Source organism: Pseudorasbora parva, chromosome 8, assembly GCF_024679245.1.
Source record: "Pseudorasbora parva isolate DD20220531a chromosome 8, ASM2467924v1, whole genome shotgun sequence".
In the NCBI taxonomy this organism is placed as follows: Eukaryota; Metazoa; Chordata; class Actinopteri; order Cypriniformes; family Gobionidae; genus Pseudorasbora; species Pseudorasbora parva.
This window is the reverse complement of record NC_090179.1, coordinates 20442011-20462579: the sequence shown is the minus strand read 5'-3', so window position 1 is coordinate 20462579 and position 20569 is coordinate 20442011. Positions and strand designations below refer to the sequence as shown.

Below are 20569 nucleotides of genomic sequence, written 5' to 3'. Positions count from 1 at the left end.
TGTATATCTCATTCGCGAGGACATCTAATTTAGAGGTAAATCAATATAAGTGCATTATAGTACACATACAATAGATACACATCTTTATTAAATCAACAGTTTAATACTAGATAAGAGATGGAGCATTTGCTTCGGATGGGAAACATCATCACAAGACGGTTTCTGCTTCAACGAGAGAGAGAGAGAGAGAGAGAGGGGGGGGGGGGAGATGGAGAGAGATGGAGAGAGATGGAGAGAGATGGATGTGCTGTGAGAGGAAGGTACATCATGCACCTGCTGTCCTCTGGAACACAGTGCCCTATATTTTGCCATGTCACAGTCATCAAATTCACTTATAACACACACACACACATACACTGGTTTTCATGTTTTATGGGGACTTTGCATTAACATAGTGATTGTTTATGCTATACAAACTGTAAATTCTATTCCCAAACCTCAAATCTACCCATGCATTTTCACATTTACAAAAACACTGTATTATTTACAAGCTGGTAAGACATTTGGTTCCCATAACGTAGGGAATAACAGGTAGGCCTACATACACACACTGACATGCTTTCCACAAGCATATGCCCACACACACCAGACAGAATTCCGCTCCTGCAGCAAGGGGCATCAGCACCAACCGTAAAAACTGAGCCTAACAATTTGCTAAACAATACTATTTTCCCAAACATGTTTTTACGCATTGGTATGAATGGCATTTGCATATATATATATATATATATATATATATATATATATATATATATATATATATATATATATATATATATATATTTAATTATCGGTGAAATTTACAGTTTATATGAACATTGTTAAATACTGATTTATAAGAACATACATCTAAAGGTTATCCTACAACGTCTGTGTGTGTGTGTGTGTGTGTGTGTGTGTGTGTGTGTGTGTGTGTCTGTCAGTATGACTTTATATCTTAACTTTATTGTACAATTGCAATTTTATATATCCGAATTGCAATTCGATCTCTGACAAATGCACATTTAAAATCTCACAAAAAGTATATAATTAACTTATTATATACCATAATTAATTTGCAACCTTTTTTATTTTGCTCTGCATTACCAAATATCACTATTGCTCATGTTACTTTAAAGTGCTAAGAAAACGTATTAAAAATCATTGAGTTATGGAATTGCGCTTAGTTTTTGTAAATGGTTGTCAGTGTGAACACTCATTTAGAGTTTGGGTGCAGTAATTGTAATCAACTAAATTTATAATAGATCTGAATGGGCACGGTGTACACGTTTGTGTAAAATTGCTGAGAGAATGCAAGCCACTCTGTCCTCTTTCTGTCACTTAGGTGAGGTACTGTGATCTTTCTCTGAATGATAAGTTAAATCATTTTGTCATTCTTGCTGACTTTTTATCTGTGTATCACAGAGTTAAACCACAAAGCTGATATAAACCCCTGTCATGTCCTTTATATAACAAAAAGCCATCCACACACACACACATACACACAGGGATCCAGAGTCTCTAGAGAATGACGTAATTATAGCTTCAGCCAGCTTTACGGGAGATTAAAAATTAGCATACATCCCATGCTGCCCCATTAACTATTACTTGCACTTGCTGTTGGCAAGAGACACACTAATAGACACAAATACACACACACACACACACACACACACACACACAATGCCCTGCCATTGCTGGAGGAAAGGGGCCAGTCAAGTTGCCCTTCACTGAGCCCAGCTGAGGTGATGTGGGGAGAAATGACAGAAAGATGGAGCATGAGCGAGTGAGTAAACAAGAGGGGGAGGGCAGAGGAGAGATTGAAACAGTTGCTTTCCACTGAGTTGATTAGTCAGGAAGAAATTCATTCATGAAGTTAAAATGACCTAGTTTTCTCCACTCTAGTTTTTTCTTACTGCCCTCCAGTGTAGGAAACTGCCTGTTTGATTATTCCATGAACTCCTCCCACCACATTCAGAAAGTGAAGCCTAGCATCTCTACAAGCTAACATCACCAGTTAATGGCAGCAGCACACTCTAACTGCTAAGTGTACTTCACAGGGTATTCAGCATAGGGAATGCGTGTACGTACATTTATCAAGATACATATTATAAATTAATAATACAATCATAATATCGATTGTAAATAAATATATCTAGATAGATGGGTAGTTACTTTTTTGGTTTTCTAGGATTACAATCAGAGATCTCATTTATCAAACGACATCTTTATTATCTTTCAAATTCTAGATGGATAAATAAAAAATAAAGTGCAACACATGCAGTGAATGTGGTAACTTTAACCACTGAAAGGATACTATGACAACGTTTCCTTATTCAAACAGATTTTTTTTTCATGAATAGAATCTGAAGAATGAAAGCTGTATCATATAATTGGATATTTATATGAGTAATATCACACCCATAGCCATGGGCTGCAGCGTTAATATTGTGTGGGAAATATTTGATCTATTAGATTAAACACTAATTTTACATTTGTGACCCAGGAGCACAAAACCAGTCATAAGTCACATGGGTATATTTGTGGCAATAACCAAATATAGATTGCATAAATCAAAATAATAGATTTTTCTTTTATGCCAGAAATCACTAGGAGATTAATATCATGTTTCATGAAGATATTTTGTAAATTTCCTTCTGTTTATATATATATATATATATATATATATATATATATATATATATATATATATATATATATATATATATATATATCTTCTTTTATAGTTTTAATACTGATGATTTTGGCATACAGCTCATGAAAACACAAAATTCCTATCTCAAAAAATTTGCATATTTCATCCGACCAATAAAAGAAAAGTTTTTTTAATACAAAAAAAGTCAACCTTCATATAATTATGTTCAGTTATGTCTCTCAACTTTCTCTTCACAATATCCCACAGATTCTCTATGGGGTTCAGGTCAGGAGAGTTAGCAGGCCAATTGAGCACAGTAATACCATGGTCAGTAAACCATTTACCAGTGGTTTTGGCACTGTGAGCAGGTGCCAGGTCGTGCTGAAAAAACAAATCTTCATCTCCATAAAGCTTTTCAGCAGATGGAAGCATGAAGTGCTCCAAAATCTCCTGATAGCTAGCTGCATTGACCCTGCCCTTGATAAAACACAGTGGACCAACACCAGCAGCTGACATGGCACCCCAGACCATCACTGACTGTGGGTACTTGACACTGGACTTCAGGCATTTTGGCATTTCCTTCTCCCCAGTCTTCCTCCAGACTCTGGCACCTTGATTTCCGAATGACATGCAAAATTTGCTTTCATCCAAAAAAAGTACTTTGGACCACTGAGCAACAGTCCAGTGCTGCTTCTCTGTAGCCCAAAGTGGCTTGACCTGGGGAATGCGGCACCTGTAGCCCATTTCACTGCTTCCGCAGGTCCCCCAAGGTCTGGAATCGGTCCTTCTCCTCAATCCCCTCAGGGTCCGGTCACCTCTTCTCGTTGTGCAGCGTTTTTTGCCACACTTTTTCTTTCCCACAGACTTCCCACTGAGGTGCCTTGATACAGCACTCTGGGAACAGCCTATTCATTCAGAAATTTCTTTCTGTGTCTTACCCTCTCGCTTGAGGGTGTCAATGATGGCCTTCTGGACAGCAGTCCGGTCGGCAGTCTTACCCATGATTGCGGTTTTGAGTAATGAACCAGGCTGGGAGTTTTTAAAAGCCTCAGGAATCTTTTGCAGGTGTTTAGAGTTAATTAGTTGATTCAGATGATTAGGTTAATAGCTCGTTTAGAGTAGCTTTTCATGATATGCTAATTTTTTGACAACTTTAAAGGCGATTTTCTCAATATTTAGATTTTTTGCACGCTCAAATACTTTAAGCACCTTGGACAGACCCATGGTTCTGTATTTAATATATATATAATACAGAAGCATATAAGGGTTCGTCCAACCCTCCTAAACCTAACCCACACCGAGAAGGGGATATCTGTATGTATATATACATACATACATACATACATACACACAAGTATATTTTATCATGATAGCCTAATAAGTGAACTTCAGATATTCCCTTCTCAGTGTGCAGGAAGCCTGTGAATCAGAACACAGCTGCGCACAATGAGCACAGCCTGCTTCTTTCGTTCCTCGCCACTGGTAGTTCAACTGTGTATAATTAATCCTGTCTCAAGCAGATTGTTAAACTCTTTTCTAACTAAAAACTCCTTGGAGAAGCCTATTAACTCACTTCAGGACCACACACATTCAGGATTAGTGACTACTGAGAGGGCAGTGGTGAGACGTCATGCGAGCAGAACGAATAAAACGTGAAGCATCAAAACCGATCACATTCACAATAGAACAGTAATGGCCCTGTGCAGCCCCAATACGGCTTTGGGGGTTCGCACTGACATTTAAACTTATACACGCTGACTTGGCTACCCTTTTGCTAAGCCATAGCCACAATGACACTGTTAACACCTTACTATACTGCAGTACTTAACTTTTATGCTTCTGCTACTTTATATTAGTTGTACTGCTGAATTCCACTAACTACATAAGATGATTATTAAGTACTGATGATTATTAATGACATCCCATTCTTAAACCCTATGGTTTAATATGGAGTTGGCCCACCCTTTGCAGCTATAACAGCTTCAACTCTTATAGGAAGTCTTTCCACAAGGTTTAGGAGTGTGTTATGGGGATTTTTGACAATTCTTAGAAGCACATTTGTGAAGTCAGACACTGATGTTGCACTGTAAAAAATAATTCCCTATATCTACTCAATAAAATTGTGGCAACAGATTACAAGCAATGTTATTAATTAAATTCAACAACACTTAAAAATTGAGTTAGAATTAATCAAATGAGCACATTAAAAATCAACCATTCAAAATGAGTAACTGCAAACATCACACAAAATAATTAAGTAAAATTTAAACAAAAATATTGGTTTCCTTGGACAAAAACCTGACTTTAATAATGAATGCTACTTATTGGAATTATTTTGATTTAACACAAATTTAAGTTGGTATTATTATTTTTAATGAGTGGATTAATTAAAATAATTTAATTAAATCTGATTGCAGGTATGAATAACAGACAGACGTCAAAGATGAATTAAAAACTCATTTTATTGCCAACAAGTCACAATTTTTGTATTCTCAGTGTGAACTTTACCATCAGAACTGCAACTTCAAGGCCTATGAGAACTTCCAAGCATTCGATAACAATTCCAGTGTCATTTGGACTGTCACTTTTAGCTCCTGTCCTGGTCACAATTACTGCCATCACAAGCTGTTCAATTCCTGACTGTTCTTCATTTTCCTGCAATCATAAACAGCAGTGAGACTCAAAACCTAAGAAATACTGATTAAAAGAGAAAATCTGGAACTCAGATTGTCAGAAGTAACCAACAATAATTTATTTAAATTCACACATTTGGTATATTGAAATTAAGTTTGCATACGTTGAATTCTTTGATGAGATCTCCTGTACGTTCCCCAAGGAATTCTGTCATGCAGCGGATGACCACCTCTCGCCATATCAGCAGGACAATGTTCATCCTAAAAGAAAGAAATGAATTAATGATATCTCCTCTAAGGGCCGTGACATTTACCAAACATGCTCTAAACAGTACCAATAGCATAGCAACACCCTGGACAAGCAATCAAACTCAACAGCACATTTTAGATAAGTTAAATATGTGAAAAATAATGCTTTTTCCTTTCAAATTTACTGAAGAAAACCAGATTAAAGGGTTAGTTCACACAAAATAAAATTTCATGTACTCACCCACGTCATCCCAGACCCATTTTTTGATTAAATCTGATCCACACATAGGCAGCAACGACAGTGCACCTTTAAGGTCCTATAGGCCCTATATATTAAAAATGACATTCATATTACATCAAGTACACAACTTGAACAATTTACAACAGATTTTTCAAATATAAATTACATAATAGTCCTTACCTTTGTCAGAAATGAGTCTGCATCGAGGAACTCCAGTGCATGTGTGCCTCGTGCTGTGAGCTGCATTAAGCATGCGCTTTAACAGGAAATGCTTTAGCAGAAAACAGCTCATTTGTATCATGTTGGATTAATTCAATATTCTCTCGAGTTGAAATTATTCAAAAATAATAGCTAAATCCTTAACAACCACATTTAGTAGATTTTATTCCAGTAATTTTTTAATAATTTCAATGCAAAAAACTGTCAAAAAAACAAGAAATTAATTTTGTTAAATAAAGTTTACATATTAAATTTAATGAAATCTACAAACCCACAGATTGACTTTTTACAGTGTGGATGAGAAGGCCTGGCTCGCTGTCTCTGTTCTAATTCATCCCAAAGGTGTTCTATCGGGTTGAGGTCAGGCCAGTCAATTTCCTCAAGAACAAACTCACTCATCCATATCTTTATGGACCTTGCTTTGTGCACTGGTGCAGTCATGTTGAAACATGAAGGGGCCATTGCCAAAGTTGGGCGCATAAAATTATCCAAAATGTGTTGTAAGCATTAAGAGTTCTTTTCACTGGAACTAAGGGGCCAAGCCCAACCCCTGAAAAACAACCCCATACCATAATCCCCCCTCCACCAAATGTTACACTTGGCTCAATGCAGTCAGACTCGTCCATCAGATTGCCAGACAGAGAAATGTGATTTGTCACTCCAAAGAACACATCTCTACTGGTCTAGAGTCCAGTGGTGTGCTTTACTCCACTGTGTCCAACACTTTGCATTGCACTTGGTGATGTAAGGCTTGGATGCAGCTGCTCGGCCAAGGAAACCCATTCCATAAAGCTCTCTACGCTGTTCTTGAGCTAATCTGAAGGCCACACGAAGTTTGGAGGTCTGTATCTACTGACTCTGCAGAAAGTTGGCAACCTCTGCACACTGTGTGCCTCAACACCACTTTGTGGCTGAGTTGCTGTTGTTACCAGTTGCATCCACTTTTGTCATAATACTGTTGATTTTAATGGTATCAATACAACAATTGACCATGAAATATTTAAAGTAAGGACATTTCAGATTTCAATAATGGACTTATTACACAGGTGGCAACCTATCAGCATAAGAGACTTCTTTTAAAAACATAAAAAATATTTTAACAGTAGTGTATATTCAGTTTTGTTATTAAATATGTGTCTATGCAAGCAACATTATTTTTCTACCACTATTTTACAATGTAAACCATTTTGTTTGAAAAGTTAAGATTTAGGGATGCACCGATATAATTTTTTTTACAAATACCAATAACCGGTTTAATTCTTTAAATTTGAAAGCCAATAATAGAAATATTGGCCAATAAATCTAAATTCTAACTTTAATATAATATATAGTATATATAATATTTTATATAATATATAGCCTGATTACAAAAACAAAAGTCTCACAATTAAAATCTGTTCCAAGCAATCAATTATAATGTTCTCATTATAATTTTATGTATAGCCTTTATTACAGACTTGCGCTACACATGTTGGACTTAATGTTATTTACATTTTTGAAGGGATTCCAATCATATTTCAAGCAATTCAGAACATCATGGTGAACAGGGCACATCTGTTTCAGCTGAAGAAAATAATATATTACTTATCGGCCGAATGTTCTTATCAGGCCGATAACATTAACATTAAAAATGAACATATATTGGCCGATAACGATATGGTAGTTGATCTATTGTGCATCCCTACACTCAAAAAAATTACTTGTTGAATTTACTTAAAAAAGCAGCGTCAAGTGGTTCCACACAACTATATTGAGTAATTTTTACAACTAACATTTTAGTTATATGAACAACAGAAATTCAAGTAAAGATGACAATTTCTTTGAGTAAATCCAAACCAAAGAATTTGTCACTGTTTCATTATATTTATATGTGCAGTTTACTTAATGTTATGTTAAATTTATAACGTTTTTTATGTAAGTTGAACACGTTTATTGATTTAATTTACCTTATTGAATTAACTATTTACTCTACAAGTGTAAGTGGAAAACTTTTAAATAACAAGCATATTTTTAGAAACAAAATGCAAAAATAACTAATTGGACAAACTTAATTTTATTGAGGGCAGGAATTCCATCCAATGATTAAGTGTCTATGAGCGCCCACAGCCTAAACACAGGCACCACTCTTCTGCATAATGGTAACCACATTACTACAGAAACTCTAAATGTCCATAACTGAACATTAAACACTACCTTTAACTAACAACATCTTTCCTTTTACTGAAAAACACATAAAATAACACTTTAATTCCTAAATATAACTCTCCTAATACTCTCCCTTACAAAGCATGCTGGTAACTACAGATCCACTGCCCAGTTTGTTAGTTTTACTCCGCAATTTTAAGTTGGCTGAACAAACACTTATTAAGTAAAGCTAACAATACTAATTTTTAGTAAAACAACTCAGTAAATTTAAGTTTGTGTAGTTACATGAGTTTAAGTCATGTGAACAAGGATGATTTGAGTGCAACTAACAACAGTGAAAGTTCCTTTTTTTGAGTGAAACATGTATATGTACCAACAAACTTGTAAAATAGTGTTACCTAAACATTTTTGAAAGTGTTGAAAGTTGTCTTTTTTCATCACAAAAAGAAACAAGTCCATTAAAATACTCTTTTTTCACACAGAATATACACATTTTTGGTGATATGGTTAACTTACTAAGAATCCTTCTAAACATTTTTGTTCTCTTGACCACAGCGTCTAAATCCCGCCCCTGCAGTGAGGAGTATCGTCGCATGCCACCGCCAAAACCCAAACGCAACCCCAACACGCAGCTCAGCACATCCTTTGATGAGTCTTACATTCAAAACCACAGCAGCAAGGTTAAGTCTGCCTCTCTGCCACGACAACACAAAAAGAAGTCAGCGTCTCAGAATCAAAGCCCCGCCCCTGCCACTGACGATGAGGCGGAGCCTGTTTATATAGAGATGGTAGGAAATATCTTACGAGACTTCAGTCGAATTGCCGGAGCTAATGGCGATGATGAAGAAGATGACCAAGGTGAAAGTGTGTATGAGGAGATGAAGTATCCCGCCTATGACGATTTGCCTTCATCCTTAGACCATGGTCAGTCACGGTGGGATCAGTGTCCCACTCCTTTGGTGCCAGAAGTAGAACTTACACGGCCCACTACTCCACGTGGTTCACTCTGTGACATTCCCGCCCCGTTCCCGAATCTGCTTTCCCACCGCCCTCCTCTACTAGTGTTCCCACCTGCACCAGCCCAGTGTTCCCCCAACTCTGACGAATCTCCTCTTACTCCACTGGATGTCACCAAACTGCCCGTGTTGGAGAACGTTGGATATGTCAAACCTGGTACATCCCCAACTAGCGCCGACCCTGTACCACAGCTGGAGGCACAGCAGGTGTCTGGTAAACACCACCACCACCATCACCATCATCATCATCATAAGAAGAAGTCAGCAGAGACTAAGGAGCAACAAACAATCACAGCATCAGGACGGTCCTCCGCTCCACCCCTGACATCTGCGCTGTACAAAAGCGGTGGGTCATCTTCGGCGCACGGGTACCCACGAAGCCACTCCGCCTGCCCGTCCCCCGTCAGCATGGGCCGTGCGCTAACGCCACTCACCCTGAAGCGCCCCCCGCCGTACGACGCTCTCATGACCGGGACGATTCCTCGTAGCGCTTCCGGCGTTCCACATGGATCACGTGAAAGTGGGCGGCTCTCGAATTCCTCAAGTGTGCATGGGGGCTCCATGCAAAATGTCTCCACTGCTTCGGGTTCAAGCTCAGGGTCGGGAGGCAGAGGCTGTCGTACACCAACCAGTCCTCTGGATGAGCTCAGCAACTTGTTCTCTTCCGGACGCAACATGCTGAAGAAAGGTTCTGGTAGCCGCAAGAACAAAGACTCAGCAGACGGTGAGTGAATTTTTTCATAAACACTCTAAATGTGTTACCAAAAAAGTTTGAGGTCGTTTTTTCGAATGTAAAAAAAAAAAAACCTTTTTAAGGCTGTATTTATTTGATCAGAAATACAGTAAAAACATAATTATTATTGACTTTTGAAATAACTGTTTTAAATGCTATTGTATTTTAAAATGTAATTTATTCCTGTGATGTAAAGCTGAATTTTTAGCATCATTACATTCAGGAAAACATGTACATTTTTTCAAGACTCTTTAATGAATTGAAAGTTCAAGCGATTTTAAACAGAATGTTATAGTAAATAGAAAACCTTTGTAACATTAATGTCTTTTCTGTCGCTTTAATCAGTTTAATGCATCACGACTTGCTGACCCAAAACTTTTTAAAAGCAGTGTAAAACTTTTATATATCTTTCAAGTAAGGGATAATGTACATTTACACTGTTGTTATTACAGAATAAACACTATCCCACTTATTACACAGCTGCTTGCCACAAGTAAATAATTAGACATAAAATAATAATCTGAGTTTAAATGTTTTATTAGCTCTTTTTAAGTAAGGGATAATGTACACTGTAACAATATTTTGTTGGTTTAACTTAAAAAAATAAGTAACCTGGTTGCCTTAAAATTTTGTGTTTATTGAAATTAAAAGTTTGAGTTGATACAATGAAGGAAATTGGTTTAATAAATAGAAACTGAAAATATGATTGTATCTGAAACACATAAAAAATGGGATAAATCATGAAAATCGCACAATTTGGCATGTTTTACTGCATCATTACAAATAAAACATATTTACCCAATATGCTTACAAAATCTTTTAATAATATTTAAATAAAGATTGTCGATTCTCAAAAATGTTCATTGTATTAACTCATATTTTTAATTTCAATTAACTCAAAATTTGAAGGCAACCAATTAACTTATTTTTTAAATATTTTTTTACAGTGAACATGTACAATTTTGTTATTACAGAATAATCATTATCTTGCTTATTACACGGCTACTTGCCACATAAGTAAATAATTTGACATTAAATATTAATCTGAGTTTAAATGTTTTATTAGCTTTTTAAATGCAATGCTTCCACGGAAAGAACAGTCGCTAGCAAGTGGTAAGTTCAAACTAGACGGTCATTTAAGGTATACAGGACAGTCATTCCACTTATTACACTGTATTTTGCCATATAAACAATTATGAGGATAAGAGATATTAATCTGAGATTAAACTGTTTTAAAATAATTTCTGTTTGCTATTTATAATCATGGAGTTTGGGAGATAATGGGTTTGTATGAAATAAGAGAGAGAGCAAATCTGCAATACAGGATGATATAATTATATAACTGTACACAAAATATTGATTTGACTGAGTTTTACTATTTTATTAACTCACAAAACGCAAAAGTTTTAAGAAAAAAAAAACGTTCCTAGCAAGCGTAAAAGTTAACCTGGGTTAGCCTGTGTTATCTGATTTTAGTGGTTAATATTGTGGAATAACTTACCGGTAAATCTGGATGGCACAATCGACCAATCAGAATCAAGTATTTCACAGAGTTGCGTGATAATAGAAATTAAAAGGTTTAAGCATGTTAGCAGCAGCCGTTTACCAGCTGGGTAATAGACTTTGTAGGCCAACCGGCAGTTAGCATAGCACTGGTTCCCTCGAGAAAAAACGAATAGGAATTTTCATATAGGCTTTTAAAATATGGCTAAAAACAAGCTCTGCGATAAACAAAAAGTGTATTATACTTAAATGTTTTGTCCATCAGGATAATTAGAACGGATGAACTTTTAAGAATTTTAAGGCTAAATGTAGTTGCCAGAAGTAAAAGGCCCACGATTTCAACAGCTTAAAAAAATCACGAGTGGGCTAATACTGATGTATATTTATGTCGTAGACTAAAACCTGAAAGTGTCTTGGACTTGTGTTCACCACAGACCTCATTTCAGCCATTTAACCAAAACCCCATTCAAAAAATCCATTGACTGTCCATTTATGCATTTACGTATTTTCATCACACCTTACTTATGTAATGGAAAAATAAGGAATCTGGGTTACTTACAATGGTCGTAAATGAGCGGTCAATTGAGCTTAACTTGTTTTAAACCTGGAATATTAATAATTAAATAAATGTCAGCTGATCTCAGCCTAGGCCATCATTTTTATATTAGTGTATCCCCAATAGAAAATAAGCAATCAAGAACAAGTACTAAAGCCTTCAATTAATTAGATCCACACATTTTAAACCCAGCGAATACTGAAATTTGTTAAAGTTAACTGTGAGATATCTGGAGGCGATTGGTAGCCATATCAGTAACAACTTCAAAGTGAGGGATGTTGTCTCATAAAGCAAAGCCTGATTGGGTTTAAAAAGCGTGTGTAATCGTTTTGAGAGCTGCAGCTAAGGACCTTTTTCCAGACTGTTATTTTTTCCCATGTGTGGAGGAGAGATGACTTTCATGTCCTATTTCCACGGTCCACTTCCATCACCGCAGGTGTGTCTGTGTGCAAGTGTTTGTATTTGTGTGTGTGTGTGTGTGTGTGTGTGTGTGTGTGTGTGTGTGTGTGTGTGTGTGTGTGTGTGTGTGTGTGTGTGTGTGTGTGTTTGTTTGTGTGTGTGTGTGTGTGTGTGTGTGTGTGTGTGTGTGTGTGTGTGTGTGTGTGTGTGTGTGTGTGTGTGTGTGTGTGTGTGTGTGTGTTTTAGTCTGTTCAGAGATTAAAAATTGAGTGATCATCCTACGCACAGACTATTGAACATGCTTATAGTGCACAGGACAGAGAGAGCGAGATTCACCAAATGACCCAGATTCATCCATACCAAGCTGAGCCTCTTCAAATCAAGCTCACTGTTGATTGTAAAGGGTGCCGGATTGCAAGGGATGTTGAATGGCTTTCTCATGAGCCAATAGTAATTAAAATCATTTTGAAACACTTGACAGATTAACTAACCAAGGCTATCATGTTAAATCCTCAACACACATGCACACAAACACACATTTACAATTTCATGCAAAGTCAAACCCCACCTCACTTCAATATACACGTATACACAAGTATACACTGCACAAGCACAGGTACACACTCGCACACATACACCTGAAGCTGGTCAGTCTGTCCATCACAGTCAATTTTACGCTACCCAGTCCAGCAGAGAAACACACACAGACACCTCCCGTCAGTATGTCTTCCACGGATCTGTGCCTTGGGCTTCGTGCCTGACAGAGTGTGGAGGTGTGTGAGATTAACAGTCTGCCGGCATTAGTATGTGCATGTGTGTGTTCGCCTGACACAGAGAGGGAAAAGACAGAGATAGTGAAGAATCTGTCAAATTGATCCAAAACACACCAGTATCTATTTGCAGCTCAGCATCAATCTGCTAAGATACACGGATGTGGGATGTATGTAACAGAAACGGATGAGTTTCTGATCATGATCTCACATTCATAACACTGATTATCTCTTCATCACGACACCTGTTAGTGGGTGGGATATATTAGGCAGCAAGTTAACATTTTGTCCTCAAAGTTGATGGGCCCTATGTTGCACCCAGTGCAATTGACTTTGTACACCGACACGTGTCATTCCTATTTTGCACCCGCGCAAAGCACACTTTTCCCTCCACAGAAGCACGTCGCTTAACTAGTGAATGAACTTGCGCTCTCTGGGCGGTTCAGCGCAAAAAAGGAGGCGTGTTCCGGCGCAAACAATCCCTGGTGCTATTTTGCTGTTCCATTAAACAATTGCGCCACTGACCAGAAAAAACCTGGTCTAAAGTCAGTGGCGCGTTGCGCGTTGTTCATTATGCTATTTTAAGGGCGCATTCGTGACCGTAATGTATAGCGTGCACAACGCGCATACACTTTGCTCATGTAATCTACACAGATGCAACAGTTATTTTTGCAAATCATAAATTGTTACACTAAAAAAATATTAACACATGAGATGACGAAAATCATTGTGATGTGAAAAAATAGGCATAAATCTAGCTTGCTTAAAAATTATTCAGTCTAATTGTAGTAATTAAGGATCAGACCTGTTTGCCCAATAGTGGCAAGACATATATGTATATAAGGACATCTGACAAATTGGTTTGTCCGTCAAGAACCAGGAAACAAAATCGACTGAAAAACTGAAAAAACTGTTTAACCAACGCCTGTTTAACCGACACTATTTTGGGTGGGTTTCTCCCATCCCCTTACAACACAACTTCTCTGTCTTTCACTGCTCGTACAAGAACATCAGTCTCGTCGGCTGTGAACCGCTCCTGGCGTGCGCTTGGTAAATACGCCAAAATAATAGAAATCCATAAGGGAACTTGGGCACCTGCTTTTAAAGGGAATGTTGGATGACGCTCTGATTGGTTTATTCACGTTACGCCCAAACCACACCTATGAATAATGAAGCTACTTCAGACCAACCCATTTTAGATTTGCGCAGGGCGCAAGAGACATTTATCCCGCCGGGAAAATAGCAACAGCGCCGAGACCCGCCCACAAAGTTACTTGCGCTTCGCGCTTTGACACTTGCGTTTCAGATCGTTAAAATAGGGCCCGATGTGTTAGAAGCAGGAATAATGGGCAAGTGTAAGGATTTGAGCGAGTTTGACAAGGGCCAAATTGTGATGGCTAGAAAACTGGATCAGAGCATCTCCAAAACTGCAGCATTTGTGGGGTGTCCTGGTCTGCAGTGGTCAGTATCTATCAAAAGTGGTGCAAGAAGGAACAGTGGAGAACCAGCAACTGGGTCATGGGTGGCCAAGGCTCATTGATGCACGTAGGGGAGTGAAGGCTGGCCCGCGTGGTCCGATCAAACAGAAAAGCTACTGTAACTAAAATTGCTCAACAAGTTAATGCTGGTTCTGATAGAAAGGTGTCAGAATACACAGTACATCACAGTTTGTTGCGTATGGGGCTGCATGGTCAGAGACCAGTCAATGCCCATGCTGACCCCTGACCACCACCGAAAGCAACCCCAGAGCAATGGAAGAGAGGGCCTGGATGGATGAATCACATTTTCTTATACATCACGTGGATGGCCGTGTGCATCCCTTACCTGGGGAACACATGGCACCAGGATGCACTACGGGAAAAAGGCAACCCGGCAGAGGCAGTGTGATGCTTTGGGCAATATATATATTCAATTTTTACAATCTGCATTTATATGATTTAGAAATATTTTCAGAAGTCAGTAAAAGTATTTATTTTTTCCTATTTATAAAAAAAACACACAAAAGAAGGTTTATTATCCACTGATTGAATAAACCTTCTTTCTTCATCGCTACAGATCTCTTTCTTCATCTCTACAGTCTTAAACTTCAGGCTTTGGCTGTAATTGGGTATTTTTAGAAATGCCCATTAAGAGATCCAATAATCATAGACTGAGCTCTTCCTGTTCAGGTCACTTATCCTGGCCCAAATCCTGTTAGGGAATTCTACTACAAGTCAGCATGACACCATTCAGCACCAGAAAGCCATAAAGACCCTGTGCCAGTGTCAAGTGGCACACAAAAGTGTTTTTGCTGAAGGATCAGTCTAATTTAAATGTGATATTATTTAGTTTTTACTATGCCCTACAGTGCCCATAAATAGCTCTAAATATGCCTTCACAGACAGCAGTCTACTGTTATGCCTTAATGTATGCAGCTGTATTTAAATTCAATAGTGCTTTCCCTGCGGCACTGAATAGCTAAATCGTTTCTAAAACGCAAGTGTCTGAGTAACTTCACATACTCTAAGGTTACATTAGCATATACTAATAATGATCCCACGCATTTAATATATTTCCTCATCATTATAGCTCTGAGGTTGGCATACATTAGCATAATTTAGAGGCACAGAAGTGTGCCCTGTTGTGACTTAGAGAGGTGATCTGTCTGGTAACACGAATCATAATGGCAGATCAGGTTCGCAGTCAGACTCTAAACAGTCAATATGATTGAAAAGAAATTCTGATCAGGATCTTCCAAGATTGTGCCATTAAACAACGACACACTGGCTCCAGTGCAACACAATACTGACATAAATAGTATTATAGTTTCCATTATGACAATTTAATTCTGGCAGTTTCAGAGCTCCTAAAAGACATCACTTTCTATTTCATCATTCTCTATGGCATCATGGAAGCTGTCGCTTACACAACTTCTATATGGCATTGCTAGCCCTGTCTACAGCTAGTGTTAAGGGCTGATTCAGGTGAACCGATCACAAATGAACCAGACGTATTGCTTTAACAGACTCATACTCATCATCTCAAAAAACATTATATACAGTCAAACCAAATTATTTAGACACATATAATTGCTAATGCGACCTTTTACACCACAGACTGAACAAAATGAAACATTGCTATATATATATATAGTCAACGAAAAATTTGAATCTACACCTATAGCAGGTTCAGTCTTATCTATGGAAGTCAGATTTTTTTCTCACTGTAAAAAATTAAAATAAAAAGTTAAATGCAACTTTATTCTTCCCAGTTGTATCTTTATATCTGGCAAATGCTATTTCATTTTTTTGTAATATTGACTTATATATTATTGCACAATGTGACTTTATATCTTCAATTGGAATTTTTATATCACTTTTTCAACTTAATATCTCACATTGTGACTGTCTTCTATTTCTCCCCACCTCTGGGCCGCTTGCAACAAATGCCTTAAGCGAAAGAAAAAAAGAAAAAGAAGACGCCTTATTTGTATTTCTAAACAAACGATAGCTAAACTTTGTCAAGTTTGTCTTAAACCAATCTTCAGATTCCAACAAGGAACTGACCTTGGAGATAAACTACAACCTGTCTCTTGTTTGGCTCTCTCCTGCTGTGCCTTTTAGTCTTGTTTCAGTAGTAGTGTTTGCGTCCATTACCTCTGAGTGCCAAAAGGTATTTGGCATGGCATTTCACTCTAACTGGATGAGGAGAACATGTTTCTGTGTTGGCTGCTCTTAGCTGAGGAGCCTTGTAGAACAATCTGACCCTGTGAACACTGACAAGAACAGTCCTGCCAACACACACCTCAGATTCCATCCGCTAATGGACTCATTCACACACCCACATATGGGCAGATGAGTGTTTAAGCAGACTCTATCCAGACCCAAGTAAATATGATAAATTTGTCGGAGTCTTAGCATTAGCGCCGAGCGCTAATGACAGTGGACACTAATTAAATGTAGATTAATGGAGCAGGACACCACAGACTAATGGGATTTCAACAGATGTGGCCAGACAACAGTGCGTGTGTGTGTGTGTGTGTGTGTGTGTGTGTGTTTCCAGAGAGATAATTATGGTAAATAAGGTTTTTGAGGAGCTATGCGAGACCAGAATGCAAAATTAGCTAACATTAGCAACGTCAGCAGAGAATAGCAGTTTTGCGCTGTAAATTCAGTAATGGAGAATGCATGTATGAGAACCGTTAAAAGAATGTCAATTGGGTTTCTAGTATTTTTAAATGGGAATTGTTTAATCATATCTATGAAAAAAAGAAAAGAAAAACAATTATGAGTTTCAGATAAGGCCCTGAATATACTTTTTCATTTGCGAGGAGAGAAAAATCAGAATTGAGAGATTCTGTACTATTGATCTTATTCACAGCAGCACCATCTTTGTTAATGGGAATGAAAGCGAGGCTGCGAGGGATAGACATACATCTCTTCAGTGGGTTGCACTGTTATTAATGTGTTTTTGGATTGAACTGCAGATTAAAAATATCTTTCCAAGATATTTCAGTAGACAAAAATAACTTACTTTAAAGCAGATGCCATTAAAAATATGATACAGTAAGTCTATCCCTCAATGCACTGCTCTGAATAAGGTTAAAACAGGACATTTTGCAACCCTAGTTGCAATGCTACATGAACTGAAATGAACTGAAGTAGCCCATGACTTTTATTAGCATAAGACTTCAGTCATTACGCACACACACACACACACACACACACACACACACACACACACACACACACACACACACACACACACACACACACACACACACACACACACACACAGATGACATAGTCTGATGTCACCTTCAATTCATACGCCCATAAGTGTCAGACGATATAGCAAAGCAAACATCTATATGGACGATACAGATACGCATTCAGATACTCTTGCCAGCTGAAATAATTGAAAAGCTTTCATCTGTTAGTAAAGCAATTTCCCTAATGTCTTCAGAGCCAGTGAAAGACGTGATGAATGTGACTGCTAATGGATCCCCTGTTAGGGGAGAGAGATTAAGAAAGAAATGGAATTGAAAATACAAAGATAAAGGGATTGATTGTATGAATGATGAAAGGACGGAGTATAAAAACAAAGAGAAATCAAGTTTAAGCATAGAAAATGTGTAAAACATATTTTCTCTTTATTTAAAATATTTATTGAATACTAACAATGTTCATTAAACAAGCAACTATGCTAAATGGAACTGAATACTAGCATAATACTTGCATATAGAGCTCTGAAGGTCACGTGACCCATTCTGTTTACGACGCCATTTTTGCAGGCAGGAACAGCTGGCGCCAGCATGAGTTTCAAGGCAACGGAGTTCACTGCGCAATTTATTTCAAAAGACATAGACTTGCACATAGCAAAACTTAATAGATTAAACATAACAGAGCCCTATTATGCACCCAGGGTGCTTTTCACATGTATCGATAAAGAAACGGATGCTATTCCTTTCTGGACACCTGCATATACTAGCCTAGTTTTGACTTATGCACTCGTAAATATTTTTGTGTTGCTCTATTAAACTTAGTTGAAGCCTAAATCTATGTATAAACTCAATATTTATGGATGCCTCCGATCAGGAGTAACATTAACAGACAGAAAAGCAGGCAGGCAGGCAGGCACTGAACTGCATCAATACGATCTTGTTTTACATGACAGACTTCAGGTGCGTCTCAATCAGCTCCCCAGTTCAGCAGTCTGGGCACTGATCAGGGATCAGACCATTGACTTATGTCCTGATCAGTGCCCTGACCTACTGAACCTGGGAGCTGATTGAGAGACGCAACCTTCAATTATTTACGTTATATGATAATGCTGACACACAGGCCTATATGCGCTTACATTTTAAGAGAGAAAACATGTGAATAGATTAACGTTATATGTTAGCGGTTAACGTGCATCTGTTCCATAGGTCCATGTTGTGCAGTCATAATCAATACATCTAATTTCTTATTTTTTTTGTTTCAGTATTTATTCATTGATCCTTAATTTAAAATAGCCATTGTTGATGTTATTTATATATAAATGCACGATTAAGTATCATGTTTAATGGGAATGTATTTTTATCATTAGTTACGTGAGGCAAAAGTATGAAGAATAAACTGAAATTCGTGGCATTCATTAACTTACAACTTACAACATCAACTTACAATGATTTCCCATTTGCTTTCCCCCGCCTGTTCTGGCATTCTGGCGCACATCAGCGGTTCAACATGTTGAAACAGTAAGGTTTAACCAGTCTGGTTTTAAAATATTTTATAGATACCAATGCTATAGAATATTGGTATCTCTAAAGGGCTGCAGTGATGACATAGCAGAAGTTAGCATCACCCTGGTTCGCTTGGTTTTTCCATTTGCTTTTGGATTATTGGATTGTAGCCTATAAACAAACAACATCGTGGTCGCATGACTTTAACATCACCACCATTAAGCTTCCGATAACTCTCTCTCTGAAAGTTTGAGATAGTTTGCAAAAGCAGACTAGATGAGTTTACCTGTTCGGCTTGATGACATTTAATGTCCCATACAACCTCTGTAGTCCCAAATTAGCCATTAGCAACCTTCTTTAAGACAAGTAAAAGCTTTAAAAAAATTCAAGAAGGTATTACTGATGTATTTTATGTTGCAGAATCAAACTAAAATATCTTGAGTTTGTGTTAATACAGTCCTTGTTTTAGATATTTAACCTAAAACCCAGTCAAAATACCCACTGACTTCAGGACAGAAGTTCTAAAAAACTTGTTTCCAAGTTTTTGTGTCCAAAGATTTCATCCCTGCAGCCCTCTGATTCAACTATCAAAATACTATGTGTGAACCAATCCAAACAGTTTTCAAATGACTTAAAGGTGCAGTATGTTATATTGACAGCTAGTGGTTGAAATGGGTGGAGAGATTTGTTTCTCCCGCCCCCTCCTCCTCAGACTCGACACGTGGGTTGCCAGATTGAGGACATGCAACAGGAGCGAGCGCAATTGATAATGGAAGACAAGGAGACTTACACACATTCAGGGCTCTATTAAACACCCGGCGCAATGCGACGGCAGGCAAGCGCAAGTCTTTTTTGCTAGTTTTTGTGTCCGACGCAGTTATCATTTTCACGTTCAGCCACACGTTTAAATATCAAATGCACTCGCTCCCATCTTTTGGGGTGCTGAAACTGTCTGCAAACGACTACACCAACAAAAACTTGTGTGTTATATAAAGGGAAAGTTAATAGTATGTGCCTATAGGCGGGGACAAAACAAGCATACACTCTGCTTGTTACACCGACAGGGATGCAGAGCAGCACAAAAAAATGATACTATAAAAAATAAAAGGATTCTTTTCTGGAGAAGCATTCAGTCTTTTTTTGCTCGCAAATTTCGCCATGAAAATAGCAAATCCCATGCCATGGTGCGAGCACTACTGACTTTTAAAGGGAATGGTAGACTGATTGGTTTATTGCACATTACGCCCAAAACACACGCATGACTC

At 37.8% G+C, this 20569-nt stretch overlaps 1 protein-coding gene across 2 annotated transcripts in view; it reads left to right on the top strand.

Moving 5' to 3' along the window:
* Positions 1-20569, top strand: part of nyap2a (neuronal tyrosine-phosphorylated phosphoinositide-3-kinase adaptor 2a) — a 62535-nt gene that overhangs the window by 30402 nt on the left and 11564 nt on the right. For both annotated transcript variants that reach the window (XM_067450306.1, XM_067450307.1), the window contains one exon: positions 8678-9862. In XM_067450306.1, coding sequence (XP_067306407.1) covers positions 8678-9862 — 1185 coding nt within the window. The remainder of the gene's footprint in view (positions 1-8677; positions 9863-20569) is intronic.